This window comes from Rattus norvegicus, chromosome 10 (genome assembly GCF_021556685.1).
Source record: "Rattus norvegicus strain SHRSP/BbbUtx chromosome 10, alternate assembly SHRSP_T2T, whole genome shotgun sequence".
In the NCBI taxonomy this organism is placed as follows: domain Eukaryota; kingdom Metazoa; phylum Chordata; class Mammalia; order Rodentia; family Muridae; genus Rattus; species Rattus norvegicus.
In genome coordinates, this window is record NC_141543.1 from 77,378,102 (window position 1) to 77,398,103 (window position 20,002).

At 39.8% G+C, this 20,002-nt stretch overlaps 1 protein-coding gene across 4 annotated transcripts in view; it reads right to left on the reverse strand.

The window, feature by feature from the left end:
• Positions 1-20,002, reverse strand: part of Vmp1 (vacuole membrane protein 1) — a 98,779-nt gene that overhangs the window by 59,123 nt on the left and 19,654 nt on the right. For 3 of the 4 annotated variants that reach the window (NM_138839.2, XM_087569652.1, XM_087569651.1), the window contains 2 exon segments: positions 762-929; positions 18,581-18,691. In NM_138839.2, coding sequence (NP_620194.1) covers positions 762-929; positions 18,581-18,691 — 279 coding nt within the window. 4 annotated transcript variants of the gene reach the window in all.

Sequence of the window (20,002 nt, forward strand, 5' to 3'; positions counted from 1 at the left end):
TTTCCTAAGAAACTGCCAGGAAAAGAAAACTTGTCGTAATATAAACTTAATGAACTAAAGAGCTAAACAATGTATGCCCCAGTGAGGAACACTTAAGTGAATTTAAACAAAAACAAAAATCTAATCAAGATAAAACACATCTGCCATTGAAATGCTGCCCCCAAAAATAGTTCCTAAAGAAAACCTAAGTAAAATACCAGGATAATGACTAGAGCAACTGCAGACAAGATCGCCACACAACCACAGTCGGAAACCAACACCACAGGAAGCTTAGTTTATCCAAAGAAAGAAACCAACAATGTTGAAAACGAAATACATCCTCTAAGAATACACACAGTGTTTTTAAGCTATAGTAATCTATAGAAATACACGACCACTTTTTTTTTTAAATTTTGTTGTTCCAGCAGTCTAGTCTGGCCCCTGGGAAATCACAATCCTTCTGTCTAAACTTCTAAAGTACTGAGATTACAGGCATATGTCATGCCACCACGTTCAGCTCTGTAACTACTTAATGAATGAGTCTTTGGCCTTGGAAGTATGCAGCAAGTGGCTTCCCAAATCTTTGTGGGTCACACTGTAGAAGGTTTGACACAGTATCAAGGTTGCGAGGTTAGTTTTAGTTCACTATGAAAATGCAGATCTGGGGTTGGGGATTTAGCTCAGTGGTAGAGCGCTTGCCTAGGAAGCACAAGGCCCTGGGTTCAGTCCCCAGCTCCGAAAAAAAGAACCAAAAAAAAAAAAAAAGAAAATGCAGATCTTACCCACATGCAGGCTTCAATTCTAACTTTTGAGATGATACTCCACAAAGATATGGCTCCTTCAGTGCCTTCTTCGTCTGGGCAGATAATCTGGTCAGGATAGGGTGGCTCAGGGAAATTAACCGAATTGCATTCATAAGCAGCTAATGTAACTGAAGCTATATGTGGGCCCTAGAAAACAAATGGAAGAAACCTCTTGAGAAACAGGAGAACAAAAGGACTTTGATGCACCTCATCTCAAAGCCATATAATCAGTAAAGTAATACAACTAATGTAATCAAAGCGCTGCTTTCCGAGAACAAGATTCAACCGGAACACACATTTAAAGATGCAGTTAGCAGTTTGATAAAACAGTCTTCCCCAGGCCTGCTTCAGGCAACCTGTCTAAGTTTTGCTTGATCTTCATATTGTCTATTCGGAATTACTTGTCAGAGTGTTATCCCTGTAATAACACTTTTCTTTCAGGTATAATTTAAGGTATCACCGACCTTTTCTAGTGAGTTTCTAAAAAAGAGATGACCCCGTATAACCACTTATCAGTGCATTTTACCTTTAAATGTTTTTTCCTGTAGCAACTTTTGTGATACTCTTACTCTTTTATTTTGCAATATTACAAATTATTAAAAACGAGTTAAACTACATTAAAATTTAGATATGCAATAAAGTCTGACATCCAGTGATTCACAAGCACATGAGGAGGTCTGGAGAGCCAGCTCAGCAGTGGAGTGTGGGTGCCGCTCTTGCAGAGGCCCTGACTTCAGTTCCCAGCACCCACTTCAGGTGGCTTACAAATGCTTCTAACTGCCACTCTAGGAGGCCTCATGTCCTCTCCTGGCTTCTGTAGGGACTTGCACTCACATGTGCAGGTGCACATGAGCACACACACACAATTACAAGCAAATTAATCCAGAAAATCAACTATAGGTTTTAAAAGCTAGGGTTGCCCAGATAGCTCAGTAAAGGTGCTTGCCATGCAGACATTGACTGCATGATTCAATTTCTAGAATTGACACAAAAGTATTAAGGAGTCAGCTGCCTCCATGACATTGTCCTCTGAGCTAGTGTGATGGGTGCACATGCACACACACATAGGCACAAATACATATCAGACATACAAACACTAATTATGAATAAAATGAATAAAGAATTGGTAAAACTATAAATTCCCGAGTTTCCTGGGCATAGATCGGTGGTTGTGGGTCAGAATAGAGTATGTAGCACCTGTTATCTGGTTAAAAGAGATATACTTTTAACCAACAGGTTTACGCATACACCAAAATTCTGCTAAAGACCACACTGAGCAAATATTTCTGAATATGAAGGTTTCTAGTAGATTTTTCTACGGCTTTTCTAAAATGACTCACACCTAAAGAAAAGTGGCCACTGTGTATCTGCACTTTGCAGTCACAGAGCGAATGAATCTGACATTGAAAAAGTCAGCTACAGTGAGTAGGAAATATTAGAGTAAGTCCCACTGCCAGAAACTAAAAGCTGGAAGAAATGTCACCTACTACTTGCTCTGAGACTACTGTGTGCACACTAATACCTGCAATTGTAAACACATTATTTTAAAAAGAAAATATCATACAAGTCCTGTTTATTACAAAGATAATAAATTATTCATTTGCTTAAGAAGTAATTATTTTTATTTTATGTACATGAGCATTTTGCCGACATGCATCTATGTGTGCCTGGTGCCTGAGGAGGCCAGCAGAGGGAGATGGGATTCCCTGGAACTGAGGTTAAGGATGGCTGTGAGCTACCACGGGGGTGCTGTGAACCAAATCTGGGGTCCTCTACAGAAGTAACAAGTGGTCCTGACTGCTGAGCCATCTCTCCAGCCTCAAAGATTTCTATTCCTTACTTTTAATTATACATACTTGTGTGTGCTTGTGCGTGGGCATGGGCTTGCCTTGGAACTGCAGTTCCAGGGAGCTGTGTAACGCCAGTTGTGTGTGCTAGGAACCAAACTCTGGAAGAACAGGGAGCACTCTTAGCTGCTTAACCATCTTCCCCAACTACTCCTCCCCAGGCTTGTTTACTTCTTTTTGTATATTAACTTGTTTTTAAGAAAATTTGTTTAAAAATCCACTTCATCTTTTTACTTTTTTTTTGTCTTTGTTTTTTAAATTTTAATTCTTGGAATTGTTCGTATAACAATATTACAATATTCAAGATTTAAAGCATTGAAAGTTTAAAAAAGAGTATTTTCATTTTGCTTTTTGCTTTTAAAAAATGTATTCTTTGAAAATTTCAAACATGAGTCCTATATATCTAGGTTATATTGGCACACCAAAATTCAGGCACCCTCAGTCAGGTTTCTTAATATGTTTAACCGCAAAACTGAAAAACTTGTTTTAGATATTATACAAAAACAGATACCACAATTGGGAGAGAAAGGTGATCTTACCTACCGTCAATTCCCACCCCCAAAAAACCATAAAAAAATTGAATTAAGTTTAGATATTCTGAATAACTCCAGAGTAACGATATAATGATAGCTAGCAAATCCAGTATTAAAATAATAACTGTAGGGGTTGGGGATTTGACTCAGTGGTAGAGCGCTTGCCTAGCAAGCACAAGGCCCTGGGTTTGGTCCCCAGCTCCGGGAAAAAAAAAGAAAAAAAGAAAAATAATAACTGTAGTCAGGCATAGTGGGTGGGAAGCAGATATCTGTGTTTTTGCCCAGAGTTCTTGGCCAGCTAGGACTATACAGTGAGATGTAGTTTCAGAAATAAAAACAATACTTTTAACACGAGAAAAGACAAAAAGACATGATGGCAGTAATTAAAAATGGAGAAAATGCAAGAGTTGGTTCTTTTCTTTTGGCTACAAATGCAGCTGGATTTTTTAAAGGGCCGAGGGGTGGCAGGTGGGGGATGAAAAAGGAAGGTTAGGCAGCCATGGTTTGCAAGAAGTGGAGCTAGCTGGTGCGAACCTCGCCTGGGCAGCCTAAGCTCTGGGCTGTGTGACACAGACACTTCTATTCCAAAACATAGGTTAATACAAACTAAATATATTACCCTACAAAATAAACTTTTTTGATATTGTTTTAATTTTAGTGATTCTAAAAGAGTAAAGTCTCACCAATTTTAGAATTTTTCGCCTACAGATGACTGTTCAGGGGGCCTGCCTTGCATGTAAGCACAAGGCCCTGGCCTCTCACATAATGTGAGCATGGTGACTCACACCTGTAATCTGGCACTTAGAAGGTCCCTTCTAAGGCAAGAGTACAAGAAGTTTGTTTATTCCCAGCCACTTAGCAAGACCTGGAACAATCTAGCTGAGCAGTCTACATAAGGAGTTTCAGACCAGCTAGGGTCACACAGCGAGACCCTTTTTGTTCATTCTCTCGAGAGTGCACATACTTCCCATAGCCACACTATGAAGTCATGATTACTCAGCATGGAGGCATATGTGGTGGTTTCCAGACAAAATGAAAGCTAAGAGGCCTGGCTACCAGCTCAGTTCTATCCTTCGTTCAATTTTACAAGTCTGCTGCAGCCTACATCTTGACATTTTAGGTTAGATTATATTTACTGATAGGAAAGTTTTTTCAACTTTACAGCTTAATTGTTCCAAAAAAATAAACAAGTGTTCTAAATAAATAATTTAGAAAATTACATTCATTCAAGTCACTTATGTCCTCTTTCTAGTGCTGGGACTGAACCCAGGGCCTCACACATGGGATAAAACCCCAGACATAAAGCCATCTTTTAAGTATAATTGCCAAAAAGTGCAAGTCTCACTACAATGTATTATATGAAAGTCCTGTTTTAGTGACATCAAAGAAATAAGTGAGCGAAGCCAGAAATTAGAGCAAAAAAAAAGGATTAACTGGCTATAACCAGTATAAAATACTACATAGGTAATAGAAAGCACCCAGACTGCAGGGAGCAGAGAAAAGCCCAGGGAAAGACATACATCTTAGTGACCTGCGGCATAAGAGCCATCAGTATGATACACAGAGGGGAGACATGGGCTTCAGAAAAATAACAAAAGAAATAGTGGCCAAATTGTCCAGATTTTATGTCCAGATAAAAAAGATTTTATATTTTTTTTGTGAAAAAAAATCTAGGGAATAAAATACGCCTTAGTGAGAATCAATTAAAAGAAAATAAAACATAAACTGCTGGGAAGAAAAGCACGACAGTCAAACTGGCAGGACTCCGTCACAAGGAAACCTCAGTCATGAGAAGGAGTCATAACAACACCATCCAAAGAGGAGATAGGGTTAGACTTACAATCAGAAGTAATGGGAACAAAGATAAAGTTACTTTTGTAAAATGCTAAAAGAATGAAGTAAAATACATGCGAACTAGAACCTACAGAAAATACACTTCAAAAATTAGAGGACATTAGAACAACACTGGGAACACAGAGCTTCCTCTTTATTTGAACCTTTCATGAGTTAAGTAGTTGTTTAAAGCAAAGGGCAGCTTACAGCACTTGATCTGCATGTCTGAAGTCCTAGGCTCTAACAACAAGGAGGGAAAAAACCCAAACTGTAGATTTATAGTAAACAACTTGGGGTTGGGGCTCAGGACCTGTGCGGAGGTAAAGAAGACAACAAGTTGCCAAGTCACCCACACCAGCATAAGGTTTGTTATATTACAAGCCTTAGAGCAACCATTACAATTTTCTCTTAAACTATAAGATACTAAGGAAGGCCAAAGTAACAAGAGTGAAAGAATAAAGCAACAAGTACTCAACGTACTAAGTTCAACCAGATTGAATTGCATCAGTTAGAAACAGACCAAATACACAAGTGAGAAGGCGAAGACTGCTAACACTGATTAGTAATACAACCAGTTAGAGACATCTGAGGACTGGAGGGCTGGCTCAGCAGTTAAGAGCAATGGAGGCTATTTTGAACCAGGCTTGGCTCCCAGCACTCCCACAGCAGCTTACAGCTGTCTTCGACTCCAGTTCTAGGGGATCTGACCCCTTCTTTGTTTTTTTTTTTTTTTTGGTTCTTTAACCCAGGGCCTTGCGCTTCCTAGGTAAGCGCTCTACCACTGAGCTAAATCCCCAACCCCAATCTGACCCCTTCTTAACTCCTCAGGAAACCAGCACATACACATGGTGCACATATACACATGCAGAGAAACACTCATATTCATAAAAAAAAAAAAAAAAACTAAATAAGTCTTTTAAAAACTATACAGTTGGGGCTGGGGATTTAGCTCAGTGGTAGAGCGCGTACCTAGGAAGCGCAAGGCCCTGGGTTCGGTCCCCAGCTCCGAAAAAAAAGAACAAAAAAACAAAAAACAAAAAACAAAAAAAAAAAAAACAAACAAAAAACTATACAGTTAAAAGTGAGAGCCGGGTAAAGTAAAAAGGGTCAGCAAAGACAAAACACTTAAAAAACCATCTTAGAAGGTGGGGAGGCTCTATGAGTATTAGACAGACTTAAGAACAGAGGATAGGAGGGACATTTCATGAAGGCGAATCTTTAGGAAGCTGAAGAAATTTTACTGTGTATATAATGGGAGCAAACACAAAAGGAACACTTGACAATGGGACAGAGAAATAAGCAAATTCCTAACTACAGTAGAATTTTCTTTCTTTGGGGGCTATGGAATGGACAGACAGACGCACAGGCTGCCCTTAAGTCCCGAGCTCCTTCCTTCCTTGCACATGCTACATTACAGCTGTCTATCACTGCACCACTGCACTCAGCTTAGCACTGAAAAGATCAACACCGAGTGTGCTGTGCCGGCTAGACTTGGGCTAACTTGACACGGCTGGTGTCGTTTTAGAAGAGGGAACCCCAGCTGAAAAAAATGTTCTTGCCAGCCTGGCCTTCAGGTAAGCCTGTGGAGCATTTTCTTGATTTATGATTGATGTGGGAGGACCCCATTCACTGTGGTGCACCCCTGGGCTGGGGGTCCTGGGTGCGAGAAGAAAGCAGCCTGAGCAAGCCTCAGAGCAAACCAGTTGGTGCTCCTCTCTCTCTCCTGCTGTGGCCTCAGCGCCAGCCTCCCGGCTCAAGTTCCTGCCTGCAGTGGATTGTAGGATGGATTAAAGTCTCCCTCCCCACGCTGTGGGCATGGTCATTTTATGACAGCAGGAGGGGTCCTAAGGAGGACACCCTTCTTTCATTCACCCAGAGTAAGCAGAATGAAAATTCATGTGGATACTGGAGATCCGTGCAACAAAATGATGAGAACAGCTTTAGGGAAAAGTGACAAATGAAGATTTTGGTTTTTTTCTTCAAATTCAAATATGCCTTTCTATCCCAATAATAAAGTTTTAGATATTTGTGACATTGGACATCTGGTTTTGTTTCATTTTGAAATTCCATATATCTAGTCTCATAAATTATATTTATTATACAGTATTTCCCGAAGTTTGATTGATGGGATAATTCTGCTTTGCTCAAGATAACAGACATATTATACTTGCTGAGGCTGTTAGGGATACACCAAAGTGAGATCAAAAGGCAGGATTTCTTACAGGAGTGAACATAATTATGTCTGTAAAAAACGGTATTTTAAGTTTCCTGGGGATTTTGCTTTGCAGCTATAGCTGACCTCATACCGCACTCTCTTGTTTCAGCCTTTCACTTTCTAAGATTACAGACACTGCTATTCCAGACACAGGTCTTTCATACAGATTTATACATTCCTACAATTTATATCCTTTCCAGAGTAAGTACAAAGAAAAAACTTCCACCTCAGATCATTCTGTGCAATCAATTTTTATTCTATCTTTAGTAGTAGTAATAAAATTTAATTTTTTTTTTTTTGGCTATCATTTTTGTTGGTCAAAAACAAGTCTTCATTGTGTCCTCCAGCCTGCCCTCCACCTCCTGAGTTCTGAGATTAGGGTGGGTGCCACCACATCCCAAAGGATACCAAATAAAAAGACTCAGGCTTCACCTTTGTACAGCAGTGTGCAAGCGTGAAGGTTAGAGGACAGCTTCTGGGTAGTGATTTGCTTCCTCCAATGTCATGGGTTTGAGGACTGAGCTCAGGCCATCTTTATCTGCTGAGCCATCGAGATGGCTCAAGAAACATCTGACACAACATCTGAGATTATGTCAAACAAGACTACCCTAATCTGTCGGTAAAGAGAGATTTTTAAGTTGTGCTTTGATAATTACGTAGTTTAGATCCAAAGAAAGATCTTCTGTGTCATAAACACAAATTAAGGTCTTCATAAGGAGGCATGAATATATTCATAGTTCAATCAGTTAAAAAATTTCTAATTATAAAATAATGAAATAGTGTTGTATTTCTACTTTATTTTACACAAAAAACCAAACCATTTTCTGGGTTTTGAAGTTTTCAAGCTGTTTGTATGTACACTAGAACAGACAATAAATCATTATAATTACACCTCATTTGTAAGTCAGAGCTAATTTAGTCAAGCCTCTTAGGATGATGAAGACAGAGTGAGAGAGAGAGAGAGAGAGAGAGAGAGAGAGAGAGAGAGAGAGAGAGACTACTCCTAAGAAGGCACACTGACGTTCTTAGCAGTCGAGGCGGCTGTCTGAAAACTGATGAAACATTCCTAAAGACTGGTCTGCTTCCACAGCATCTGTAACGTCAATTCACAGCCGAATCTATCATCTACACACAGAAGTCAAGGGAGATCCCAAGGGCAAAATTTCCAATTAGTTTTGTCTGGAAAGCTCAGGTCAAAGGTAATAAAGCTGAGGCCTGGCTGATTCACTGGGAAACCATGTGTTTGCCTCACTCTTCACTAAAGAACAAAAGGACGGTGCCCAGTCTGGAATGTGATTCATTAGGGATATCTGGGAGACAAATAAATACGAGATGACAAAGGGTTGTCTGCATGACTTGCAACTTTTTCTTCCTTCCTTTTTAAAAGTTTGACTTTTGGGGGACTTTAGAAGCCCTTTCAACACAGGAATTCTACTTTCCCAAAGGTAAAAATGGTCGCTTTTCTCACCAGTCTGGAAATGACTTACTTAAGGCTCTACAGGGTGCTGGCTTGGGCCCTGCATTAATTGATTTATAGGTGATTGTGACCCAGCTGCAGTGTGGGTACTGGTCCTCTGGAAGAGCAGTCAGTCCTTTTAACCACTGGGCCATCTTCTCCAGCCACAGACCCGTTTTTTTTTTTCCAAGTCTCAAGCTAGCACACCCTCCCCAACCCTGCTTTCTTCTCTATAAAATGCAGTATGGTTTGTCTAAACACAATAGCTTGGGCCTTAATGTGAGTGGCAGGTTATTTAAATCTGTTAGTAATTTAACAAAGCATAATTAGAATTCTGCCTTATCTTCCTAATGTAACAAAATGTAACAATGGCTGTGCTACCTAGAGCAAGAAGATATGATTATATTTTAAAAGTATAAGAACATAGTTGCTAGCCAAAACAAAAGCAGTGTAAACTATAACACTAGTTCATGAGCCTTCTGGAAGCAAGTGAATTGTACCTGATTATTATAAAGGAATACTTCAAGTTTCTCCTTTAAAATCAAGTAACTTAAAATTGGTTTTAAAGATCTACAAATAATTGTGTATCATTTTAAATACAGTATGATGTTTTAGTATACATTATACACTATACAGTATATACTATTACACTAGTAACCTCAAGATTTTTAGCTGACCCATTAACTGAAATATTTATCATTAAGCCTAAGAGGGCAGGCATGGTGGTCTCTTTAATCCCAACACTCAGCTGGCCAAGGAGGGCAATCACTGTGAGTTCAATCTGGTAAGCTGCTATAGTGAGCTCCAGGCCAGCCAATGCTAAATGGTGATATCCTTCCCCCACAAAACAAAGAAAACAATAACAAATCCTAACTGACCTTTTTCTTTCTTTTTTGACATGCTGGGCTTTGAAGCCAGACCCTTGAGCATGCTAGGGGTACTCTGCTCCATCCCTAGCCTCTTCTAAGCAAATCTTGCTCATGCGTTGACCCAAGTGTTCTGAGTAAATGGATCACACATTTAGGTAGGGAGTTGTTTAACCTACTCTTTGAAGCTTTCTTTTAAGCACACATTAATAAATAATGACTTAAAGGCAGGAAGCTATCCAGTCTGTACAAACCCCCTGTGTCCTGGAGACCTTGGTTTTGCTTTTGATGTGGTGTAGCTCATGAGCCATTCCTTGGGAGACAGAGGGAGAGGAGCTACTATGCCCTCCCTCATCAGACAAAGGCCAACAGGCACATTTTTCTAAAAAAAAAAAAAAAAAAAAAAAGAGGCTGCTAATCTTCCAGGAAGAGCTCTGGCTCAGAGTTGTCCATGGCCACAGCCTTGTACCCATAGAAGTCAGTGTCAGCGAAATCAGACTCCAATCCCTCTCTGTACGGAGGATGTGCAGGTGAGCGGAAGTAGTCAGGGAAGAAGTCATCACAGTAGAAGCAGTCGTAGAGAGGAGAGCTAGCAGTTTAGCCGAGACAATCTTCCCCACCAAGGCATTGACAGCAGTTACTGAGACTTTCCCCCTTCACTTACGCCATGTTAGAGATGTTTTCTAAATATTTACTTCCAACAATAAGGAATCAAGAGCCAAAAGGTACCAGAAACATCTGTGCCTACGGAAACGGCTTCAGAGCAGCACAGACAACTATTAGGCACTACACACAGAAGGAACATGGTGTCACCCACAGCAGTGTTTATACATGAGAACACAATCAACATGCCAGACTTTAAAAAGGTACAATTTCTGCTCCACTTTAAAATGAAATAACCCAAACTTAAAAATAAAAATAAAACAGGCATCTGGGCAGCAAATATTTTACATATTTGTTGCGTTTAATTTATAACAGAAGTAAGGTATTTTTTTGAAATGATCATATTAAGAAAATGTCTCTTAAGAAGGCATTTTCAAAGGACAACACATTATGGTTACAATTCTAATAAAACTTGGTCAATTTTACACTATAATCCAATAGATCCAAATCCTCCTACATGGCTTTCAGAAGGGGGAATGCTGTGCTTCGGGCACATTTTCCTACTTTGATCCCAAATGTGAGAAAAGAAATCCTAGTGGATTAGGTTAAAGAGAACATTTGTCTGGAAAGGTACGCATCTGATGGTTCCCAAAGGCAGTGAGTGCTGATCTCTAGAGTTCTTCACTAGAACCTGGACTTGGTAAAATCTTTCTGCAGGAAAATGCTCCCCCTAGTGTCAAAAATTGTCCTTACATCACACAATTCCATAAGCCAATGGAATTATAGCTTCTGCTGCCCTTGAGCTAGGGGTTCACATAATCCAGGTTACTCTAGAATTTATGTAGATGAGGGTGGCCTTCAATTCCCTATCTTGCCTTTAATGTGCTGAGATTATAGGCGAGTGCCACCACACTCAGCTTTCTTACTTAAATGTAAGACTTTAATCGTCATTAATGGCACACATGGACTCTGTAATCAACTTCTTGTTCTGTAACTTAGTGCATGTACAACAGCTACACATAAAGGCGTGCATGTGTCTGAGGTGCGTCTGCTTGAGGAAGTGGCTGGACTGGGCATGGGGAACTCTAAGGAGATACACAAGATTGCTGAAACCTGAACCTCACTGCACGTGTGACCCTTTAGAACCTTAAAGTTGACAGGGGTCTGTCCTTGGCTGGTCATTTTGCTCTACATCACCCTCACCCCCTCCACAACTCTGAGACTGGGTTTCTCTGTGTAGCCCTGGCTGTCCTGGAACTCACTCTGTAGACCAGGCCTGCTTCAAACTCAGAGATCCACCTGCCTCTGCCTCTAGAGTACTGGGATTAAAGGCATGTGCTACCACCACCCAGTAGACATTTTCTCTTTCTTACTTTAATTATTTATTTATCTTAATGTATATGGGTGCACCATAGCTATCTTCAGACACACCAGAAGAGGGCATCAGATCCTATTATAGGTGGTTGTGAGCCACCATGTGAGTGCTGGGACTTGAACTCAGAACCTCTGGAAGAGCAGTCAGTGCTCTTAACTGCTGAGCCATCTCTCTAGCCCCCCTCTTATTTTTGAGACACAAATTCACTAAGCAGCCAAGGCTGTTGAGAATAGTTAAGGTGGACTGTGGATGTAGTTAGTAGTAGAAAATTTGGCAAGCATGTACAAGGCTGTTAGTTTGATCCCTAGCACTGAGAAGAAGAAAAGATCGGTAAAGCATACATTGCAAATGATTCCGTGCTTTAAACCACAGGCTGAGAAGTCAGAGGAGACAGCTGTGTTGGCAAAAGCCCCTGCTGCACAGTCTGAGGACTTGAGTTTGACTCACAGAGCCATGAGGACACTGCATACAGCTTTTCATATTTATAATCCCAGCGCTCCTATGGGAATGGGAGGTGGACGCAGAAGAATCTGCTGTAAGCTCAAGTATGCAGCACAGCCACACAAAAACAAAATCCTGTCTCAAAAGCAGCAAAAGATGAAAGGAGAGAACAGACTGCAAACTTGTCTTCTGACTTTCACTGACATGCAAACCCTTAGTGTCTTTGGTCTTTTTCTCTCTCTTCTTCAAAAAAAAAAAAATATATATACATATATAAAACTGTAACAGTGATATTAGTTGTAATAGCTGGAATAATTTTCTAGATACTTTTATGTGTATTAAATATCATGTTTGAAAAGATACATCTGTTATTTCATTTAATCCTCAAAATGGTCATGAGATAATTACCATCATTATCTCCTCCATTTATAGTTGAATGAACTAAGGTTTAAAACTTAAGAAATCTGGGCTGGGGAGATGGGTCAGCAGCTAAGAGCACTGACTGCTCTTCTAAAGGTTCAAATCCCAGCAACCACGTGGTGGCTCACAGCCATCTGTAATGGGATCTGATGCCCTCTTCTGGTGTGTCTGAGGATAGCAACAGTGTACTCACATATGAAATAAATAAATCTTAAAAAAAGGTTAAGAAATACTCCAGGTAATGGTGACGCATACCTTTAATCCCAGCACTTGAGAGGCAGAGGCAGAGGCAGAGGCAGAGGCAGAGGCAGAGACAGAGGCAGGCGACTCTCTGAAAGTTGGAAGCCAGCCTGGTCTACAGAGTAGATTCTAGGATAGCCAAACTATACACAGAGAAACGTGTTGAGGAAAAAAACAACAATAAAAATCTTAAGAAATTCATCGAAAATCGCATAGCTAATATTATTGGAGCAGACATTCTAACCCAGCTACTTGACTCTGTTTCTCTCATAATCAAAACTGCTGCATATTCTTGACTACTAAGGGGTAGATGTAGATGTGGTGGTGCACGCCTGCAATCCCAGTATTTAGGAAGCCCTGACAGGAAGGATGCTATGAGTTCAAGACCAGCCCAGGATATATAGCTGTGTATTTCCTACATGTGCAAATCAATGGAAAACAAGAATAACTGGTAATGTTACCTCTCCTTTAAAAATTATTTTAGATTTACTTTGTATGAATGCTTGTCTTGCCTGCATATATGTCTGCGAAACATGTGCTTGCCTGGCATTCCGGTTAAAGGAGGGCCTTGGATCCCCTGCAACTGGAGTTACACACAGCCCCATTCACTAGTCTTATGTAGTCAAAACATGTATGTATGAATATAGATAAATAACAAATCATGTCTCTAAGCTAAGAGAGTCATTTGGGAGTTGATAAGGTTGTTCTCCTGGCAAATACACAACAGTATATTGATTGTGTTAGTGATGCCATCTAGTGGTGACCAGATATAGATGTACTAAGACAAATTCTAGAAGAATTGCTTTTTTCTTTTTAAAAATATCTTAGGACTTATTTTGTTCTACATGTGTGGATGTTTCTCATGCATACATACATGTGCAGGCACCTGATGCCTATGGAAGCCAGCAGACAGCATGACATTCTCTGGAACTGGAATTATGGTTGATTGTGAGCCACCATACAGAGCTGGGAATTGAAACCAAGGTTCTCCACAAGAAGAGTGTTCTTAACTGCTGAGCCATCTTTCTCTCAGCCCCCTAGAAAACTGATTTCAAGTCACTCATAGATGACAATCTTTGGAGAATGTGAACGATGTGGGTTTTTTTTCAACAGGAAAAAAAAAGCTTATGTTCCTCGATACAAAAGTAGAATGTTCAGGACATTAGGAGAACAAGCAACACAACCCCGTGGCTCTAACAATTACCCTACTCACTACGGATCCACAGAGATGAAATGCATCTGCTTTCCCTCCCTGCTCACAGCCACCATTCCTAGGTAAACAGCAACTGTGCTCACTGAACAACGGGGGTTCCAACGCACATTTTTAAGTTACAACCTTTCAATTTAAAAATAAGGAAATTGTTCATTACCTGAAAACTATGACTTTATTTTATTTAAGATCTAATCTTTGTAATCTCTTAAGTGACCATCTGGTGCACACTCAATCACAATTAACAAAGTTTAACTCCAAAAGGCAACTTCCACCAAGGAAACAAATGGCTATGAAATACAAAGCATTTTCATATTACTTAATTTTTAGTTACATGATCATGATACAGAAAAAAATTAACCTTTAGTTTTTCCAACTGCAGAACTGTAAGTCTTTACATTTATTTTGCCAGGAAGAGGGCTGTATTTCTTACCAGACTACTTTCCTAGCATGGTTACTTGGCCTCTAGACTGAGGGTTATATGATTACAAGGCAGAGTGTCTATTTCACCACCACAGAAAGTAGGACATCAGGATGTTATCATCATCACATCCAAGCGAGGGTTACATAAAGGCTCATAAGAAAGCACCTGTAACCAAGACTTCCTAAACACAATCATATTTCATAGGTTAAAAACACAAGTGAGGGGTTGGAGATTTACCTCAGCTCCAAAAAAAAGAAAAGAAAAAAACAAAACAAAACAAAAAAAACCTCCAACAAACACGAGTGAGGTCGGCATGGTGGTGCCAGTCTTTAATCTCAGCACTCAGGAGGCAGAGGAAGGAAAATCTCTGTGAGGTCCAGGGCAGCCTGGTCTACACATTGAGTTCCAGGATAGCCAGGGCCATATAGTGACACCCCTTCCCTCTTCCAAACAAACAAACAAACAAAACAACAATAAACAAAAGAGATGAAGATTGTCAGGTGTAGGAGGCATAGATGTCCTTATGCCATCAGAGAAGTACTAGGGGACCAGGAATGCTAACCATGCAGGGCTGTCTCTTCAGAGGAGCAGAGGTAGTTACTAGCCTGGTGGCCAAAACCACACCAGATCCTCCCCAAGACCATATCACAAGACTGTTTTTCTCAGTCAATTTATATATAGAGAGCCTATATTTATGGAAGATGTCACATGTACTTACAAAGTTCCCACAAGGGGTTGAGTTAATTATCACCAGGATAATTTTTCATGAAACTGTACTGTACTTAAATATATCTAAAGGAAACTAATTGGGGTCAGATTCTCAGCGTTTAAACCAGTACAGCCTACTGAGCTGTGCTGGAGTGAACAGCCTCTTCTTACACGGATCCGACACATTGGCCCCTGGGGTTATAGAGGTCCCCTGTACTTAAAGATTAAAAAGTTCTTACAAATCACAGAGGAAGTGGTAAATTTAAAAAGACTATCTAGAGTTATTGGAATAGTTTGTATTAGGAACAAATCAAAGGACTCTTCTTTGTCTATTTTCTTTCTTTTTTTAAATTTGTTGAAGTTCACATGTAATTTTAGCAATGTATATACAAATACGATACACAGGTATACAAATCCTTCTCATGGAAACATTTCTGCATAATTAACGCAACAGTTTCATCAGTTCAAAGACTGCATCTGCACACTAGTGACTTAGCATATAATGGATGTAACACCAAGGACAGTGAGAGATGACTTCCTCCCGATTGCTCTTGATAAAATGAGGGGCTGGAGAAATGACTCAGCAGTTAAGAGGGTGGGTTGTTCTACATTAGACCAGGGTTCGGTTCTCAGCACCCACAAAACAGCTCACAACTGTCTGTAGCTCCAGTTCCTCCACAGGCACCAGGCAAACACAAGATGCAGATATACAATACTCATATACACTAAAAGTTAAAGCTGAGAAAATTCTAATTACATTCTACTAAACTACCACACTGATCAAGGGTAAAAACACTCATTAATAGAAACAAAGATTTTACTTCTTTACATTAACTCTGTAATAAACTTTAGTGTTACAATACTATTATTATTACTGCTATTATTATTATAAATGTCTGTGCAAGTGCGTATCTGTGTGCTATGGCACAGGTCAGAAAAGAGCTTATCTGAGAATTCAAAATTAGGTCCTCAAGGTTCTTCAGAAAGTACTTTAGTCAATGAATTATCTCTCTAGTCCTCAATTTTCTTTATACTAAATTTGTAAACAATTTAAAAAGGACTCATTTGAATTCCTTTTAATGTTCAATAGAATCTGCTATGTAAGCTGCTTTTCAGATGATTTTAGGTTGGTCATCTATTACAAATGAAACCCTTCATTTTGTTTTTCCAAGAAATATCAAATGGCAGGTCTAGATAAGAACAGGACCATAGGGCAGTCGTGGTCCACGTCTTTAATCCCAGCACTTGGGAGGCAGAAGCAGGTATATCTGAGTTCAAGGCCAGTCTGGTCTACAGAGTGAGTTCAAGGGAAGCCAGGGAAACACAGAGAAACCTTGCCTTGAAAAGACCAAAGCCAAAACAAAACAAAACAAAACAAAACAAAAGCTCAAACACTTTGCTAGGTGTGGTAGTATGTACCTTTAATCCCAGTCCTAGAGAAGCAGAGACAGGCAGATCTCTTAGTTCTAACCTAGTCTATGGAGTGAGTTCTCAGATAGCCAGAGCTACAAGGAAACGGTCTTAAAAACAAAAACAAAAACAAACCACAAACCACAAAACAAGAACAGAAAAATATCCTATAATCTGTCTTTTTTTCTTTTTATCTCTCCAACTTCTGCTTGTGAATGCAATATTACACTACTAAGAATTCAGCAGTTACAGGGCTGGAGCGAGGGCTCTGTTTAAGCATGCAGACATGTCCATGTGTTTGCATGTCCAGCATTTAGGCAAAAAGTGAAAAGTATGCTTGTGATCCCAGCACTGGGGAGGAAGACAAGAGGATCCCTGTGGCTCACTGGCCAGGCAATCCAGCTAAACACAGGTTTATGTAGATCCTGTGCCAAAAAAAAAATGTGGCATGAGATTGAGGAAGACACTTAATGTTGACATCTGGCCTCCATCTACATGTGTACACACACAGATATATCTGCACACACACGTACACACACATATACTATAAATACAAACTCATACCAGCTTAGTGGTTACTAGGAAATAGAACCAATTACTTTTCTAGCATTTTTATTTCAGATAAAAGAGATAAGCAGATATGAATATAATTCTAAAATTAAACCATTTCTGAGATGGGGCCTCCTCATATTGCCCAAGCTAGCTTCAAACTCCCAAACCTCCTGCCACAGTCCTCTAAGCAGCTAGTACCATGTGCCACTGGGTCTAGCCTAAAATTCCAAGTTTGAAAATAAACTTAGAGGAATGATGTACTAAAGATTAACTCCCAAATTATTCTTGAGAACATTAATTCAACACTCTCCTATGCCAAGCATTCATGCCTTATCATTAACATTTTGGTTTCAGAAGTGAATTTAGTATGTATAGAGCAGACTTGACTGAAATAATAGAATCAATTCAGCATTGAATATTGCTATGATATCCTTTTTACCCAATGAAGATAAAACTTACAAATATGGAATTGTTTCTAATTTAGGAATTACTTATTCAGGAACAAGAAGGGAACAAAAGAAGTCAACCATGTAGGCCACAGAGTTTAATAAGCACTCGTGCATCTCCACCTCACCTCACTCTGACAGGGCCTACCTAGATCCTGTTGTCCTGTCTTCAGTTGCCTACCACACTTTTCTAATTCTCTATCAGACTTTTAAGTTCACTTGTAAAAACAGAAAGTTCAACTTTATTTTTTTATTTCAACTAGTATTTCACCAAGAAAGTACTTTTAAAAAAATTTGAGAGCAATATGAGTACACTATTGCTCTCTTCAGACACAGCAGAAGAGGGCATGAGATCCCATTACAGATGGTTGTGAGCCACCATGTGGTTGCTGGGAATTAAACTCAGGACCTCTGGAAGAGCAGTCAGAGCTCTTAACTGCTGAGCCATCTCCCCACTTTTACTTCACTTCTTTGTTTGGTGTGCGTGCACATAACTGAGCACTTGTAAAGGTCAAAGGATAATCTGCAGGAGTCAGTTCTCTTTCTGTCCACCAGGTAGGTTTTGAGGATTGAACTCCAGCCATCAAGCTTGGCTGTGAGCGCCTTTACTGGTGGGGCCATCTCAGGGCACTCTGCTTTGTGTTTTTTTTTTTTAAACATATATTTATTTATTTATTATGTATATATACATTATACAGCTTTCTGCCTGCGTGTATGTGCCTGCAGGTCAGAAGAGGGCACCAGACCTGATTATAGATGGTTGTGAGCCACCATGTGGTTGCTGGAATTGAACTCAGGACCTCTGAAAGAGCAGTCAGTGCTCTTAACTGCTGAGCCATCTCTCCAGCCCTGCTTTGTGTTTTCGAGACAGTGTCTTGTTATATAGCCTACACTAACCTCAAACTCACAACGACCTTACTCTTCAGTCTCACAAGTGCTAAGATTATGGGTATAACTTATTCTAAGCTTTATACAGAATTTTATAAACTGAAATGAACTTCAGCTATTAAAATAACAGTTGCATAAAGCAAAATAAACATTACTTCAAAATTGAAAATTGAAAAAAGTTTACTTCAGGCACTGGTTTGAGGATTAGAACATTTGAAAACATAGAAGCACTTAAATACAGATTTTAGAATTGTAGATCCCAAAGGAAATGCACCAATATATACAGAAAAATCAGCTTCATGTCTGTTCCCTGAAAGAAAGCCGTGCTTACCAGATAAAGCAGAAAGGTGTGCAATCCTGTTCCAAGACCAACAGAGGACAGAATCCCCAGGCCTATCCAGTAGGCATATAAAAGAAACTGCTTCTCTATCCGCTGCACATACTGGAAAACAAAAGGGACAAGGAATAAACTCAAACACCTGCCCAGGGCCGTGCTGTGCTAACCACGCCCCTGACCAGAGAGGGTAAAACAAAACAAAACGAAACATGAAGAGACCAGGAGGGACAGGAGAGAACCGTGGCAGGACAATATGGCGGGTGACGCTAAGATTCCACGCTGTACCTTTAAGGGTTGTTACAAATGTTCTTAAGGGATGGATGTGTATTGGCCTTGTATGTTTAGGTGGGCAATTATATCTTATCAACTGGGCCAAAAAACAAAACAAAACAAAACAAAACAAAAAAACAAAAAAAAAAAAAAAACCAAAAGCAAAGCAAAACAAAAAGCCAACCCCTCTAAGCAGAATGAGCTGGCGTGGGTGAAAAGGAAAACAAACCACAGGTTTGGTAATCACTATTATTTTGTTCTCTTTGACTTCTTGAGACAGGATCTCAGACTGTAGTCCAGCCTGGCTAGGTACTTTCTATGTAAACCAGGCTGGCCTTGAACTTCAGTTGATCCTCCTGCTTCTGCTTCCTGAGTGGTGTGATTATCCTGTGTGCTACCATGCCCAGGTTTGTATGGTAATGCTAAGAATAAACACTTGAAAGTGATTTAAAATTAGACATAAAACAGTGTTAAGAAAGGAAGAGTTATACAATATTTGTAAAGAGAAAATTTTAGAATACAGGAGACACAGTGGTAATAAAGGGGGCGATGGGGGATGGGGATTTAGCTCAGTGGTAGAGCGCTTGTCTAGCAAGCACAAGGCCCTGGGTTCGGTCCCCAGCTCCAGAAAAAAAAAAAAAAAGAAAGAAAAAAAGAAAAAAAAAGGGGGGGGGGCAATGAACCAGGCATGGTGGTGCAAGCCTTTAAACTTGGGAGGGTGGCAGATCTCTGGAGTTCCAGGACATTAAGGGCTAGGTAGAGAACCTGTCTCAAAATAACAAGATTGGAGAGCAATCACACATTTGTGTAAATACAATACATTTTTGATTTTTTTTTCAAGTAAAAAATAAGAATAAAACAATTTCTATATGCATAACACCAGGTTGTTTTTCAAACAGGAGCAAAAATTAAGTCCGGTGTAAGAAAGACCTGACTTTCAAGAATGAGCTGACCTATTTCTAGACAAATCTCTCAGTGCTAGTCAATAAAATAAGGGAGTAGAGAACTTACAGAGGTGCTGGCTGCTTGACCTGTTTGACTCTTTTGTTTTGTTTTTCATTACAGGGTTTCTCTGCATAGCTTTGGCTGTCCTGGAACTCACTCTGTAGGCCAGGCTGGCCTTCAACTCATAGGGATCCACTGCCT